The sequence below is a fragment of the Dermacentor albipictus genome, chromosome 7 (genome assembly GCF_038994185.2).
Source record: "Dermacentor albipictus isolate Rhodes 1998 colony chromosome 7, USDA_Dalb.pri_finalv2, whole genome shotgun sequence".
Taxonomy (NCBI): Eukaryota; Metazoa; Arthropoda; class Arachnida; order Ixodida; family Ixodidae; genus Dermacentor; species Dermacentor albipictus.
Genome location: NC_091827.1, coordinates 126,717,356 through 126,734,732, shown reverse-complemented (window position 1 = coordinate 126,734,732; position 17,377 = coordinate 126,717,356). Strand labels below are relative to the sequence as shown.

The 17,377-nt window shown below is 44.4% G+C and overlaps 1 protein-coding gene across 11 annotated transcripts in view; it reads left to right on the top strand.

Moving 5' to 3' along the window:
* The window catches only part of LOC135907090 (Kv channel-interacting protein 4-like), a 431,449-nt gene that overhangs the window by 329,892 nt on the left and 84,180 nt on the right, over nt 1-17,377 (top strand). For all 11 annotated transcript variants that reach the window (XM_070522693.1, XM_065438759.1, XM_065438758.1 and 8 more), the window contains one exon: nt 1,679-1,891. In XM_070522693.1, coding sequence (XP_070378794.1) covers nt 1,679-1,891 — 213 coding nt within the window. The remainder of the gene's footprint in view (nt 1-1,678; nt 1,892-17,377) is intronic.

Sequence of the window (17,377 nt, the reverse complement as noted above, 5' to 3'; positions counted from 1 at the left end):
AAAAGAAAGCGAAATTTCAACGAGAGGTGATCTTGTAAAGGGACAAGAGAAATGAATATGTCATGTAAATTATAGGATCTAGCCACTGAAAGAGAGCGCTTTAGGATGGCAACAAAATATTGCAGTTCGCTTTGGGCTTTGTCCGCCTTTCTAATGTATGGTATTTTATATCCTCAGCTCCGCCCCTTCCTCCTCTTTTCAGGGCGTGCAACAATGCAATGCGTCGCTAATTCGGGGAGTTGAGGTGATATCTATCATCATGCGCAGTTGGAAAGACGTGTTGCGTTCCATAAAACACAATTAACATCCTAAGTCCAGTGAAATTATGTACTGTTGATACCGTGATAACGTGCAGCTGTACTTCGCGTCTCTGCGTGGAGTGCGTAATTAGCCGCACGGGTAGCTTTTCCGAAGCAAAGCAGCCACTGTTTTCAGCGACCATATGAGAATGGATGGCGCAGTAAGTTAGCTGCATTAGTATGTGTCTTAGCGTTAAAACATATTGCCAAGGTATATATCGTCCCCAATCAAAGCGTAGTCATAGAACGATTACGTAGCGACCGAGTTCCATTGCAGGGCACACTGTGAACTTTGACTCATACGGTAGCGTTACCAATGCAGATTTCTCTGACTCGCTAAGCAGAAAACGGTAAATGGAAGTTGCCCACTAAAAGACCAATGTTTATTAGAAACACAGGCGTTGTGGAAGCTGCTAATGTGGCTGAATGGCTGTGGGGCTGTGCTGCGAAGCACAAGGTCACGGGTTAGATTCACCCCACAGCTGTGGCACTCCAGTAAGATCAAAACAGAAAACTATTTTTACTGCGCTTTGAGTGCTCTTCGAATAACATGTGGTAGATTTTTTACTTATTTCATGAATACTGCAGATACATCGACAAATTAACAGAAGGTCCCAGAGGACAAGGCTGCATGGGGACCTCCCGTCAGGAAGTTATATAATCAATAATTGTGGTATTTAACAGCAGTACGTTAGATAATACAGAGGGACAAAATATTAAAAGAACTGTTCAAACTTCAATTCCTTATAATAGAAGGCCACAAATACATTAAAAAAATTCACAGTACTGGGCATTTCTGACAAATGATAGCAACTGCTTTAGCGAAATTACTAATGAGGAAGAATGTTCAATGTGTGATACAGGGCGATTTCGCAGTGATAGCCCTGTAAAAAGCATTATGCCTTCTGTTGTTCGAATGTTCTGAAGGCGTCGAAGATTTTCCATCAGAAGGAAATCTGTTTAAGCTAGTATTAACAAGACGATTGCCCAATAACATATTGAAGGAAATAAGTTATATATAGTCTTGATCAGTATAACTATCAGAATAAACTGGAATGATTTATATATAGAGAGCACTGTGGAAGTTTGGAGTACATATGAAACATTAGAACTGTATGTATTGAATGTTATTATTCTAATAGCTTGGTTCTTTGTGTATTGTAGTGACATCAGACGAGTTGAATAGGTACTTCCTCATGATAAATCGTCATGTAAACTAAACTGGCACTCCACACTATGTCGTGTTTCATAGCGTGTGTATAGGTTTAGAACGTTACAGTCAACTCACCGATTAACTAATGCCTTATTAAAGGGCACATCACGATCACGCCCCCCCCCCCCCTCAATGCCGGTAACAGTCTCCCTATTCTCATACGCAGGAGTTCGTGATGGGCTTGTCAGTGCTATCGCGTGGGTCACCGCAAGAAAAGCTTCAGTGGGCCTTCAATCTGTACGACATCAACAAGGACGGTGCGGTTACCCGTGACGAAATCTTCGAGATCATCTCGTCTGTGTACAGCTTACTGGGACACTATGCGGCACCACACCCCGACGACCAGTCTGCAAGGGATCATGCAGCCAGGGTCTTCCAGGTATATGCATATCATTAGAGGTGTAATATACCAAGTGCGCCTCAATAGTAATACTGGGCCACGCTCAGAGAGTTCTCCAGAAAGTTAGAGGTAGCGTGCCTGACACACCAACAAAACAAATCAACAAATCTTTCAGTATCTTCTTCCACGTTATTGAATGCAGCTTTGCCTGTGGTGCTTGAAGTACTGCACCTAAGGCTGGAGGGGGCTCAGAATAAAAATACATTCTTTGTGAATAGATCAACATTTCGCCGTTGCTATATTTTACACACATTACGATCGTCCCGGTCAGAAACAATCGATAGCCAATTGGAAGTTACGAATATATACTGGCAGACTGAACTCCAGTTGACGTCTAAGTATGGGAAGCATTGATGATTGCTGGAAAATGACTGTTTGAATAAGGCAATGTTATGTAGTGAACGGTTAACAGATAATAAAGGCTGTAGTGTTGGTGGTTATTGTTAAAGACAGAATGTTTTTAATAGCAAGATATAGGAATAACAGCAAACTGAGACCCCAAAAGTAAGACCCTGAGGCACATAGTCCCACAGAAGATACTCAGTGGCACATACCAAGTTGCCCTTGTGGTACATAATTTTAACCTGCAATAGGAACAGCGTACGGCCACGAAAACGGCAAGTTAGGCTGCATTTAATGGGATCAGCTCATTTAAACAGCGAAATGCACCAGCAACACACGTACCCAAGAACACGTGGCTTGGACCCTCCACTACCTAGCCGTGCACGGCTTAGCGGTGTCTGGGGAGAGGAGCATCCTGGGTGTTGAGCGCAAGCGGGGTGTTCTGACCGGTAAGGTTCGAGGTAACGCACCTCGGTTGCCTCTGCTTAATCTAAACGGCGCCAACAAATGACCCACCTGTAGGAAATCGGCAGTCGCCTTTACTTGTCCTCCTTTTCAATCTGCGACTTATAAATCGCGTAATGCAATGCATCGTAACCTTGGAAAAAAGTCCCAGAGATCATCAGTGCCACCATCGGATTCATAAACAGACATAAAGTTATCAAACGACGTTTGAAAGTAATCCAATACACTTACGTCATCAGCAGCTTGAAAGTTTAGATATTGGATGCCTGAATCTGGGCGCAAGGGGTACGATGACATGTTTAAGGAGAGAATTACCATTTTGTTGTCAGATAACCCTTCACCAACAAGACAGTCAAACACATGCGGTGTCAAAGCTTTTGAAATTAGTATAAGATCAAGTACAGATGATCTTCTTGAACACACCCTAGTATATTGGTTAACAAGCTGGCTTAATTTGTAAGAATATATTAAATCCAAAAACATCCAAGAAGATGTAACATCTATGTCTCCGGCTACACATGAATCTCAATCAATAGCCGGGGGATTAAAATGACGTAGTAACAGTATGCTGTCTCGCTCTGTCACATACGTTTCCATGAATTCTCTTAACAGCAAAATGGGCTCTACAGGAGAGTTCGGAGGCCTGTATACCGCTCCGATAAATACAGTGTAATTATTTAATTTTGTAGTAATCCAAACAGCCTCAATTTTTCCTGGTACTTCTAAAATAGAAAATATGATATTTCGTTTCACCAGCAGGGCCAGGCCTGCGCCTCTTCCATCTCGATCCTTCCTAACCAGCGAATATCCGGGAGGCGCGATTTTGCTATCGAGTATATCTTTATGCTACCAGGTTTCAGTAAATACAGCGATTTCAGGTGCGTGATCAATAACTAGAGCTTCAAGCGCACGCGCTTTGTTTATTAGGCTTGTTGCATTTGCGTTGATTATTTTGAAGCCAATATGTTGGCCCAGCATGCGTAAGCACTATAAGACCAAGAACATCACTGTGGAACCCATTTTTGGCCACCAACCTGCATGAACAACGGCATGTCAGGCGACATAGCCACGGCGGTGCTGCCGTGTCCACTGAAGCTGGCAGGCGATGGGCATGCTTTTATAGCATGCAGCTGATTGCTTCTGGGCATGCGTCCTTACGTAAACGTGTCCCCAGACAGTGAGCCGAAAAGACCATCCACGTGTCGATCCTCCTGGATACAGGTGAGCTCAGCAAGCTGACCGAAGGAAACGGCCACACAGAAGTGTCGCAGTAGGCCAGCATCGTAGCGAAGCGTGATGTTTCCAGGATTTCACAGCGCCTCCAGCGATGAAGCTAATGCGTGCGCGATAACCTTCATGAACAGCGGCACGTCAGGCGACATTGTCACGGCGGTGCCGCCGTGTCCACGAAGACAGCCTGATAGGGTAAACATCAACTTTATCAGCACAGATAAACGGGAAAGTACACCCCTAGCCACGAGAAAGTGCCTGCACTCGAAGAGGGCACATACACAGTGGCTCTTGATGCACATAACGTCAGACTTCAGTATGAATGGGATAGACCCACGAAAACAGAGCGGTAGGCTGCGCATCAACATGATGGCCAGACATAAACGGCGAGATACACCCTCATCCGCAAGAAAGTGCCCCAGGTCGATTCAAATAGGTCGCGAAGCTTCGGGCGAAAAGCGGTTAAGTACAGATTGTCACCGACATCAGCATGGGGGGTTATGGGAGCAGCGATTGAAGCGCGACTATGTTTGGAGGGAACAAACATTGGGAAAGAAAAACGCGTTTTTTAATTCAAATGAGACACAGTTAGATTCATTCAACGAAAATAAGATTCCTAATCAATTCTATATATTCGTGATGAGCTAAGGAAATACCTTTATTTTATTATTATTAATAAATGCATTTCTTTTCAGCGCTCATCGCTACAGGGGGCGTTGACGCCACTATCACTCGCAGTGCAATGCACGTCTTGAAATGGGCAGAAAGGCGCACTCTTATCACTTGTTGAAATACGCCCCCCTCACAGTTTGTGCCTTCTTGCTTGTCGAAGTCTGTCTGAAATTGGTGTCGCGGGTAACTTCATTGCTTTTTAATCTGTTCAGTCAAAAGTAGTGAGTTACGACCGCCAGATAATTGTGTAGTTGCTTTCGTGCGACGGCGCTGGCCGACGGGCTTGGCATCTGACAATAGGATCAGCACTCTACTCCTAAAGCTTTCGTCGGCCTCCAAAGAAAGTATGTTCTGCACAGGGATGCGATTTCGACAACCCTACGGCTGGCCTTTTCCTGCATCGCTTTCGACGCTGAAAGCTCGAAACGCCCATCAAGTTGAATGGCGGGGCATTTGAATATATAGCTCCAAAGGAAGAGCAACAAAACAAATTTCGCGCTTTCGAAAACAAAATGACGTCACTTCTGCTTTTAACGGACACGGCGTCACGTTATTTTTTCTTCCGCCGGAAGTGCGCCCGCCACATACAGCTGGCGCTAAGCCCCATGAACCGGCGATGGACCGCCATGTTTTGAATGTATGGGCTCCTATGGAAGCTTCGCTACCAGGTATATTTACCTTGAAGTGCCTGAAATCGAAGAGGGATACGTACCCAGTGGCGCATTTTCCAGTGGTAATCGAAGTGCATATTTTTAAACTTCACTGTCACGTCGATCGGCCCGCGAAAACGGCGTGAGGCACCACCCACCCGCCCACCTCCTCCTGCAGTAATGTGGCTGCACGCGGTAAAATATGCTTCGCTGTAGATCGCTTTTCGAGTGCATAATTTATTTATCTAAGAGAATGGCAACCTTGGCTCATTGGTGCGGGATTTTTGAAGCATAGCTAAGCACAGCCTAAAAGCATACATTACAGTAACATGACACGCACGCAGGGCACAACTCTAGCAATTTCCCCCTATAGCATATATCAGAATATCCCAATTCAAGTTTATAGTTGGTAATAGAAATAATACGAAGGTGTCAATATATACAAGGACGTTGTAGGATTGAATCACCGTAGCCAGAAACCCTTATGCACGCAGTATGAGCGAAAGGAAGAGTTTGAAACAAGGCAAACGATAAAGAGGCTACATTACACAGCCCGCATTTGATTATGTCAAAATACAAAAGCCGAATAGGGTATCAAAACAAATACTCAGAGGTAAACGGGGTTGTTGAATGTTGCTGTGAAACAATGTTCTTTGCTGACTGCAAGTAAAGTAACACCGCGCTTTATTGCTAGTGAAACAAAGAAAGACAATTTTTGTGCAGAAACTGTGTATTCTTTCCAGTTCAGCTGTTCATCGAAAATGGCAACTAGATATTTCAATGCTTATACACTCTTTCAATCGGGCGATCATATAACAAGTCAAGGGAAATGCTCTGCATATTTTCTATATTCAGGAGTGAAAAATAAGTTATTTGTTTTTTTCGACTTTTAACGTTAGATGATTTTGTGTGTACCAACTATAGACAATGAGTAACTTAAAACTCTAACATTTTGCAATTGTGAAACGGAATCATCATCAAATACTAGAGCTGTGCATCTGTATGCTCTAGTAGTAGATAGATGTTTGCGGTATTTTTAGGAGGCTATTCAGAGAAATTGAATATAAAATTGATCAAAGTACAGACCCTTGTGCACCGTATAGGTTACACTGTTATATGAGGAGTGGAAGCTGCCAAAGGACACTTTGTGCTTCCGCGATCAGAAGTAGCTAGCAGAGAAAGAAATTATTTTGAAAGTTACGCCGCACGATTCAAGTCTCTATAAAAAAATCCAGTGGCTAATAGTATCGAATGCTTTCCTCATATCTTAGAAAACAGCTATTGTAAATTTACTGTTGTGAAGGGCAGTGAAAATATTTTAAGCGAGGTTTACCACGGTGGTAGAGGTTGACTTCTTTGGCGCAAAGCCACGTTGATGAGGTAATATACCATACCGTTTTCAGTTAAAAACTTCTTGAATTGTGAAATTATTCTTTCCAAAACTGTGTTAATTATACTAAGTATAGCAATTGGCCTATATCTGTTCGCGTCGTTTCGATCCCTAGATTTATTAACGTGCAATACTTGGGCTATCTTTAGTACATCCGGCTACGGTCCGGTCGTTATCGCATGGTTGAGGATATGACATAGCGGAGTAGGAAGGACAGCAATATTCTGCTTCAGTACGGTAGCGTTTGTGTTACTTGCTCTAGCAGCGTTATTTCGAGAAAGCTCGAGCACTACTAGGCAAGAGCGTTTTACAATAGATGACGAAGTGAGTAAAATAATTGCTGAAAGATCAAGCAGTCATTGAGATCATAAGGCGCACATACACATTCAGGGTTCAGAAAGGGGGAAAAGGTGGAACTGACGCAAGTATTTTGCTGCTGATAGCACTTGGCCACAATTATGCACCCACGGAAAGACTGATGGCGGCCTCAATGTTTCTCAAACCGTACAGACTTCAGAGCCAAAAAAAAAAACGATGAAAGAAAACCAAGAACGCAAAAATAAGACGATTGGTTGTCCTGTCTTTGTATCCTTTTTTTTTTCTGACAAGGTTTGAGGCTGTAAAATCTTTAGTGGTAGACATACCCTTACTGGCGCAACGGCGAGCACCACTAGAGTATTTTTCCATTTTAAGACGGTGGAGAACCACTTCAAAACGGTGTGCTTTCTGTAGGCTGGTAGGAGATATATAGAGAAACGTTTATAACAACAGCAAGTGTCAAAAATTATATATATATATATATATATATATATATATATATATATATATATATATATATATATATATATATATACCTACTTATTTATTTATTCATTCAATTATTTGAACGAGAAGAAAAGGGGATAACCGAGGGGCCCGATTTTTAATAATCACACCATAAGGCAACAAACGAAGACACCACGACCTAACTCTTGGAGTATTAGCAAGCGCCACCGCTCCCAAACTTTGGCGGCGGATGTGGAACATCCATTCTACCACAGGCGTCACGAGCACGTGACCTTTTTGGTTAAAGGCAATTGGTCAATGAACCCCTATATGTTTCCCGAAGGCCTCAGCGTTGGCGGATTCGAGACCCTGGTTATGTATTGGACGAGGAGAAAGGGGATTGACTGAGGGGCCCGATTTTCAATAATCGTATCATAAGAGGCCAACCAACAAAGGCACCGAGGCCAACATAAGGGAAAGTACTTGTGCTTAATAAATTGAATAAAGAAACGATAATTTAATGGAAATGAAAGTGGATGAAAAGACAACTTGGCGAAGGTGGCGAACAGTGTCACGTCTTCAGGCAACGCGTGCGATGCTCTACCAGAACTGATGCATGATGCATGAGCATGACACGGCACTGAAACATGTACATGATTCGTCAAAGGCTCCAGTGCAATCGGTGGTGTTCACTTGCCGTCTGAAATGTACAAAGATGTTTGCGTCACGCGTGCGATTCGATTGGAAAATGTTCGACTGCAGCACAGACGACGCACGGAATCGGCGAGAATGATCGCGCATGTTCTGACGCATGCGAGCGCGTCGTGCTCTGAGCGATACCGTAATATTTGTTAAGCGGTGAAAATGATGCGGAACTATGCCTCAGCAAACAGGGTGCCTTTTTTTTTTACAATAGCGATTTGTAGTGAAAAAGCATAAAGTAGAGAAAACATGACGTTTTTTGAGATGAGTTCCTACGCACGACGGACGTACTTTAGCCATTAATTAACTTCTTTGTTACCCTACGACACTAACAGTGTCATAGGGGCAGTTGTTTAAATGCGAATTTCAAGGCATTGACATTTTATAGCACCCTAATTTATTTTTTTACTACTTGAAAGTCGCACCGAATTTGATGTATTCATCGCTAAATATCAACGGTAAACCCAGGGAATATTGAAACCGAGTGGCACAAGAGCGCAGAAAAAACGGCCCCGCAATCAAGTCAGACCGAAAAGCGAAGCGCAAGGAAGTTTGAAGCTAAGCCTGTGGCGTGGCAGGCATGCGCGGCTGTGTCGACTTTTGCCTCGGGATTCACCCCAGGCTCCTTGACGAGGAAGCTGACGCGCAGCGAGACCCGTTCGATGTCGATATTGCATCGATCGAGCTTTCTAATTTAACGATGAATACGTGGAATTTGGTGCAATTTCGAAGGTTTTTTTAAAAAAACTGTGTGTACATGAAAACGTCACTGCCTTCAAATTTGCCATTTAGAGAATTTCCCGGAACGCTGCAAAAAAAGTTAATTAATGAATTTTTCTTAAGTGATCTATCCAAAGCTCACGTCACTAGCGGCACAGTATGTCCGCCTCGCCTAGAAACTCGTCCGCAAAAAGGCCACCTTCGCTGCTCTCATTACTTCATTACAAAAATCGGCATAATAATAATAATAATAATAATAATAATAATAATAATAATAATAATAATATGTCGGCAAAAATACGCCGGCGTACACAGGTTCAGCGAGAAGAAGAAAGGAAGTCGAAGTTGCTGAATTGCTCGCAGTTGCAACCACGCGAAGAAAATAGCTTAGGTTCAGCGAGAGTGCATCGGGGAAGATAACCGTTTCATTGGAGGGCGTTAGAGTGGAAAGGAAGGGAAAGCAAACGAAACGCCGCACGTGGCAGCCGGATAAGCTATATCTTCCGTATTACGCGTGTGGCGCTTTATAAGTTAGGCTATGGCGGTGCCATCCTCCCGTCTACTTTCTTAGGTATATAACGCGAAGAAAGGGGGTTAACCGAGGGGCCTGATTTTTATTAGTTATATCATAAGAAGCCAACACTGACACCACGGAAAACATAGGGGAAATTACTTGTGCTTAATAAATGAAATAAAGAAACCATTAATCAACGGAAGTGAAAGTGGGTGAAAGAACAACTTGCCGCAGGTGGGGTACAATCTCACAACCTTCGCACTTCGCGTGCGATGCTCTGCCAAATGGGCTACCGCGGCGCCGTGCAAACAGCGCGTGGCGTGCCCACACGGTGTCTCGGCAATTTTCCCTGCATACGCCGCTCTATAATGCGCGCACTGCGTTCGCCTGTCTTTCCTAAAAACAATGAAGACAAGAAACATGAAGAGACCTTAAAAAAGCAAGACATAAATAAAAATTGGAAACTGCTAAATGTGCGATCGTTTCTTTATCTCTCTCTTTTTAATGCCGGTGACATTTTTATGGGTCATCCCGCGCTTTACGGCAGCTTTCTTCTTTGCACCTGCCTGTCGGTGTCTCTAAACATTTGCCCGCCAACTTGGGTCCCTCGGTATTGCACGCCTATTACGAAACCCAGCGCCTGGTGTCCAGTGCCACGTCGCATTCTTCGCACAGTGTGGCGCGCTGGATGCTGAATCGCTTGAATGACGCGGCAGCGGGTACTGGTGCGAAAAGCAGCAATGGGGCGAGAAACACGCGGTGCCCCGTTATATATACATACATATATATATATATATATATATATATATATATATATATATATATATATATATATATATATATATATATATATATATATATATATATATAATAAAGTCAGAAAGCAACAGAGTGCGTTTTAATGCAACAGGAAAAGAGAAGAAAACGACAACCACCACCAGGATTCCTTTGTCTGACCGAAAGGCCCAAACCCCAGTCACCCAGGCTCCTTGACGAGGAAGCTGACGTGCAGCGAGACCCGTTTGATGTCGATATTGCATCGATCGAACTTTGTAGCTTATTGATGAATACGTGGAATTAGGTGCAATTGCGAAGTTTTTTTAAAAAACTGGGTGTACATGACAACGTCACTGCCTCCGAATTTGCCATTTAGAGAATTGCCCGGAACGCTGTAAAAAAAGTACTTTAGCGCTGCGCCACGTCAGTTATCTTTTTTTTTTCGTGGATGTAATGGTGTAACGGTCATGCACGTACTTACAAGTTCATATATAGATTAGTTTAAATAATGTGGTTTTACGTGCGAGAACCACTATCGGATTACGAGGCATGCCGTAGAGGGCGAGTCCGCAATATTCTGGGCCACTTCGGGTTATTTAACGTGCACCTAAATCTATGTACACGGATGGTCTCACATTTCGCCCACATTGAAATCCGGCCACCGGATCCGGGATTTGATCCCGCAACTTCGTGCTTACCTGCCCAACACCTTAGCCATCAGGCGACCACAGTGGGTAAATTCATGTTTCTAAAATTGCTTCACATGTAACAATGACTTCATACGGGACACCCAATTAGGTTTTGCAGTTTTTCTATTTATACAAATGAAATCAGAGTGTATTTGATTTCAGGACAAACATCAAGACTTCCATGACGTGATGCCGAAATGTTATGCAGAGTCAGTAACATAATAATACCACTTTTGTTTAGAGTTTTTCACGTTTACGTTTACAGTTTTCTTTTCACTTATTGCTACTCAGTTTGAGGCATTTTCATTGTTCTGTTTATACCTGATGTTTTTTATACAGTTTATTATTTATTTTTCTGTTACTTTTGTTTGCTTTTTTTGAGCAGATGTATGGCACTGTCTCATCACTGTCTCCCCCCCCCCCTTATGTAATGTCCCTGAAGGGATTAATAAATTATGAATGATGATGATGATATAGAAAGGCGTCCTCGTTATCAAACGTTAGGTCCTTGTTCCCTATTCGCTCAAAGAGAAATTCTTCTATAAGTTCCTTCGCAGGGCATCCCAATAAAAAAAAAAACGCTCGTGCGCTTAGATTTAGGGCCACGTCGAAGAACACCACGGTGCCAAAAGTAATGCGGAGGCCGCCACATTACGCCGCAATAGGAGCGACAATACGTGGCTCGCGTTCGCGCCTTTCCCACAGCAAACGCAGCTCTCTGGCTGGATGATTGCGGCCTGTCTCTCTTCGTGAGTTAATGTCACGTACAGGCAGCTCCGGCATCGTCTACACCACGAACTGCAGCTCAGAGAAGAGCCCACGCAGGTGGTCTACCCCATTCGCCAAGCGCTGGGGTAGCCTGACCCTTTTTGGTTTAGAGCTTCATTAAGCCCACCTGCTGCTACTACTACAAGGTTGCGCCCGAGGGCACTTTCCGCAAGGTTCGCTTTTGGCCGCTCCATGACAGAACCCAATATTCGCCCTGTAAAAAACCCTACGCCATTCTTTGGCGCTTTCACCGTCTCGACAATTGCCTCTGAGCACCTCGTCACTTTTGAATCGCCGGCGACAATCACCTTTTCACTCTCTTCTACTGCCAAGGCCTCTTGCAATTCTTTGCCACCGTTTTCGGCGTAATTTGGGTATGACACGGGACATTCACCCTTTCGCTCCTGGTTTTCCTTCGTGGCCCCTTCAAGGCCATCATCATCAGCCTGGTTACGCCCACTGCAGGGCAACGGCCTCTCCCATACTTCTCCAAATACCTCGGTCATGTAGTAATTGTGGCCATGTTGTCCCTGCATCTTCTTAATCTCATCCACCCACCTAACTTTCTATCGCACCCTCCTACGCTTCCCTTCCCTTGGAATCAAGTTCGTAAACGGTAATGACCATCGGTTATCTTCCCTCCTCATTACATGTCCTGTCAATGCCCATTTTTTTTCTTGATTTCAACTAAAATGTCATTAACTCGCCTTTGTTCGCTCACCGAATCTGCTCGTTTCTTATCCCTTAACGTTACAACTACCATTCTGCTTTGCATAGCTCATTGCGTCGTCCTCAATTTAAGTAGAACCATTTTCGTAAGCCTTCAGGTTTCTGCCCGTACGTGAGTATTGGTAAGACACAGCTGTTATACACTTTTCTCTTGAGGGATAATGGCAACCTGCTGTTCATGATCTGAGAATGCCTGCCAAACGCACCCCTGTCCATTATTATTCTTCTGATTACTTCCGTCTCATGATCTGGATCCGCGGTCACTACCTGCCCTAAATATTCCCTTACCACTTCCAATGCCTCGCTACCTATCGTAAACTGCTCTTCCCTTCCGAGACTGCTAAACATTACTTTAGTTTTGTACAGATTAATGTTTAGACCTACTCTTCTGCCTTGCCTATCCAGGTCAGTGATAATGCATTGCAGTTGGCCCCCTGAGTTACTAAGCAAGGCAATATCATCAGCGAATCGCAAGTTACTAAGGTATTCTCCATAAACTCTTATCCCAAATTCTTCCCAATCAAGGTCTCTGAATTCCTCCTGTAAACGCGTTGGAAATAGCATTGGAGAGATCGTGTCTCCCTGCCTGACGCCCTTTATGGGGTTTTTGTTGCTTTCTTTATGGGCCACTACGGTTGCTGTGGAGCCGCTATAGATATCTTTCAGTATTTTTACGTACGGCTCGTCTACACCGTGACTGCGTAATGCTTGCATGAATGCTGAGGTTTCGACTGTATTAGACGCTTTCTCGTAATCAATGAAAGCTATATGTAAGGGTTGGTTATATTTCGCACATTTCTGTATCACGTGATTGATAGTGTGAATATAGTTTATTGTTGAGTAGCCTTTACGAAATTCGGCCTGGTCCTTTCGTTGACAGAAGTCTAAGGTGTTCCTGATTCTATTTGCGATTACCTTAGTAAATACTTTGTAGGCAACGGACAGTAAGCTGATCGGTCTATAATTTTTCAAGTCTTTGGCGTCCCCTTTCTTATGGATTAGGATTATGTTGACGTTCTTCCAAGATTCCTGTGCTCTCGAGGTCATGAGACATTGTGTATACAGGGTGGCCAGTTTTTCTAGAACAATCTGCCTACCATCCTTCAACAAATCTGCTGTTACCTGATCCTCCCCAGCTGCCTTCTCCCTTCGCCTAGCTGCTAAGGCTTTCTTTGCTTCATCCGGCGTTACATGTCGGATTTCAAATTCCTGTAGATTGTTCTCTCTTCCATTATCGTCGTGGGTGCCACTGATACTGTATAAGTCTCTATAGAACTCCTCAGCCACTTGAACGATCGCATCTATATTAGTAATGATATTGTCGGCTTTATCTCTTAGCGCACACGTCTGATTCTTTCCTATTCCTAGTTTCTTCTTCACTGCTTTTAGGCTTCGTCTGTTCCTGAGAACATGTTCAATTCTGTCCATATTATGGTTCCTTATGTCAGTTGTCTTACGCTCGTTGATTAACTTGGAAAGTTCTGCCAGTTCTATTCTAGCTGTAAGATTAGATACTTTTATACATTGGCGTTTCTTGATCAAATCTTTCGTCTCCTGCGATAGCTTACTGGCATCCTGTCTAACGGAGTTACCCCGGGCTTCTATTGCACGTGCCTTCGTGATGCACATAAGATTGTCATTCATATCTTCAAGACTAAGGTCCTCTGCCTGAGTTAAGGCCGAATACCTGTTCTGCAGCTTGATCTGGAATTCCTCTGTTTTTCCTCTTACCGCTGACTCATTGATCGGCCTCTTATGTACCAGTTCCTTCCGTTGCCTGCTTAAGTCTAGCCTAATTCAAGTTCTTACCATCCTATGATCACTGCTGCATACCTTGCTGAGCACTTTCAGATCTTGTATGACGCCAAGGTTAGCGCAGAGTATATGGTCTATTTCCTTTCTAGTCTTGCCATTCGGGCTTCTCCACTTCCCCTTTCGGCAATCCGTCTTGCGGAAGAAGGTGTTCATTATGCGCATATTATTCTGTTGTGCAAAATCTACTAATAACTCTCCCCTGCTATTCCTATAGCGTACGCCATATTCCCCCACATACTTGTCTCCAGTCTGCTTCTTGCCTACCCCGGCATTGAAGTCGCTCATCAGTATTGTGTTTTGACTTTATCTATCACCGATTCCACGTCTTCATAGAAGGTTTCGACTTCCTGGTCATCATTACTGGATTTAGGGGCGTAGACCTGTACGATCTTCAATTTGTACCTCTTATTAAGTTTCACAATAAGACCTGCCACCCTCTCTTGAGTGCTATAGAGTTCCTGTATGTTACCAGCTATATCTTTATTAATCAGAAATCCGACTCCTCGTTCTCATCTCTCCGCAAAGCCCGGGCAGCACAGGACGTGCCCGCTTTTTAGCACTGTATATGCTTCTTTCGTCCTCCTAACTTCCCTGAGCCCTATGATATCCCGTTTACTGCCCTCTAATCCCTCCAACAGCACTGCTAGACTCGACTCATTGGATCTCGTTCTAGTGTTAAACGCTGCCATGTTCGGATTCCAATGGCGGCCTGTCGGGACCTAGGTATTCTTAGCACCCTCTGCTGCGTCGCAGGTCTCACCGCCGCCGTGGTCAGTTGCTTCGCAGCTGCTGGGGACTGAGGGCCGCGGTTTGATTGTTGTGTTTATATAGGAGGTTGTGGCCAAGTACTGCACAAGGGTGGCCAATCCTGCTCTGGTGAGGGTGTGTGATACCGGTTCTGATCACCGAATCAGGCTACACTGCAGGCCTGTTTATGCAATTTTATCACACGGGGATTTTTTCACTCCGGTGGAAAATTGCGCGGCTCCGGGATTTGAACCACGGTCCTCCTGAACGTGAGGCGGATGTTCTACCTCTATGCCACGGCTGCACTATTCCCTTCCACTATTCTACTTCCACTATTCCTGCCACTATTCCCTTCAAAGTAGGTGCCCCTTTTTCCAGCTGCCCCCGGCCGACTTTCCGGGTGCCTTGTTGGCACTCCCGGTACTGTCACGCCGGAAGACGGCATTCTATCGTTGTACTATTTCCATCCATGGTGTCGGCTTTCTTAAGTTTTTCATATGCTCGAAGTCTTTCTTCGACTGCCTTCCGTGAATCTCGCACCATGCTAATTTAATTTTTCTGCTTTTCGATTTGCCTCACATGCTCATAATGCATATCCCCCATTTTCTTTCTTCAGCCGCCTGTCTCCCATCCCCAGTGAAGGGTAGAAAATCTGGGACTGATATCTGGTTAACCTCCCTGCCTTTCCTCTTCATTTGTCCCTCTCTCTTCTTCAGCCTAAGATCAACACCATAGTCTCTGTCGATCGACATCATGTCCTAGCCATTCTCATGCTTCCCCCTCGCCTACCTTGAGGGCCCCCCCGCACGCTGCACGCTCAACCGCCTTTCTCGCCATAACGTGCGCTTCGCTTCTTCCACCGACGCACCGAGCCTTTCAAAGCAAGCACATACAAGTCCGATACGCCTAGAAACGAAATTTCATTGGATTTCATTTTATTATCCTAAAGGCCCCAATAAATGGAGTTTTAGATATGGGGTTGCTTTAAATATCACAACATATTTACTATCCGTATTTTAAAAGCAATAATGGCTGCCCGGACTTACCGTACGACACACGCTCACACGAGTTCAAACACGTGGTCATGCTCAGACTGTCTTACGAAGGCAATATTCTCGATAAAGCTAACCACACACTAAAACCAGTGCACCAAAACCACGCACTAAATCTTGGCCATTCAATCCCACCATTTAAAGTGTAAAATACTTGACGGCCTGTACGGTTGCCCGCTTTGAAACACGCGGCTATAAAACACGTCTATCCTGCAAAACCAAGCATACCCGAAGCACACCGGCACACAAAAATAAAGAAAGAGAGACAGCGGTTAGCCTTACCGCTTCTACGCACTATTCAAACGTTAAAAAACACCAGCAAGTTAAAAAGAAAGAGAAGCAAGCTCAAGGCATCCGCAAGAAAACTTGTGTTTTCTGTTTTCATCGCTGCCACGGAGCCCTGAAATAACACGCCGTTTCGGCACTAAGCACCACGACGCTGTGTGGTGCTACCATTTAGAGGCATTGCGTATATTTTTGTCTCTTCTATACGCACATCCGCCGAGGGCGCGCACGCAAGTTGCGTGCACCTTTTTGCGTGCAGATTATTTTGACAAACGTCAAATCGAGCGTGCTCGACTCTTACGATGCACTATGTTATTTTGTTCTCGTTTTCAGCGACTGCAGCAGCCGACCGTCGATCTCGCTGTCATTTTGTGTTCTTCAGTTATGAGGTTTTCGGTGGCAAAACCACGATCTGATTACGAGACCCGCCTTAGTGGAGGCCTCCAGAAATTTGGACCTCCTAGGGTTTTTTAACGTGCACCTAAACCTGAATAGACGAGTATTTTCGCATTTCGCCCCATCGAGATGCGGCCGCAGAGGCCGGCATTCGATCCCGCGACATCACGCTTAGGAGCGCAACGCCATAGGTACTAAGCAACCACGGCGGGTATTTCGTTTTTGATATGCCTGAAACGCCACACCGAACTCGGTTGAATTGGTCCGGAACTACGGCACTGAGCAGTAAAGCATCCTTTAAGAGTGGGCAAGTAAATTGCTTACTCGGGAATGAAACACAAGACCAGCAAGAGTACAATCAGGGCTGCGATGACCTAGCCAGGGAGCTGCTGCCTGGGCTGCGGCAAAGGCGCGAACGCGAGCCACGTATTGTTGCTTCCTGTGTCATAGCGGTGATGTGCTGGCCCTCGGGCCAGTTTCAAGAAAACTCATAACTCGTCCAACTGATAACGCTTCACCTTCATATAAAATGGCGCACATAAAAACCAGGACCCATAGACAAGCTGGTGGTGTTCGCTTTTCAATTACTGTGACTTCCTGCTTTTTATGTCCACTATGTCGTACCAAACGACGTGTCGCCAACTTCCCAGCAACGAATTCATTTCCGCTTCTATTGAAATGTCAATAAAGCAAAAGAAAAAAAAAACAGAAGTGCTAGAAAACTCTGTAGTCGCTAATTTTGCCATAATAAAACAAA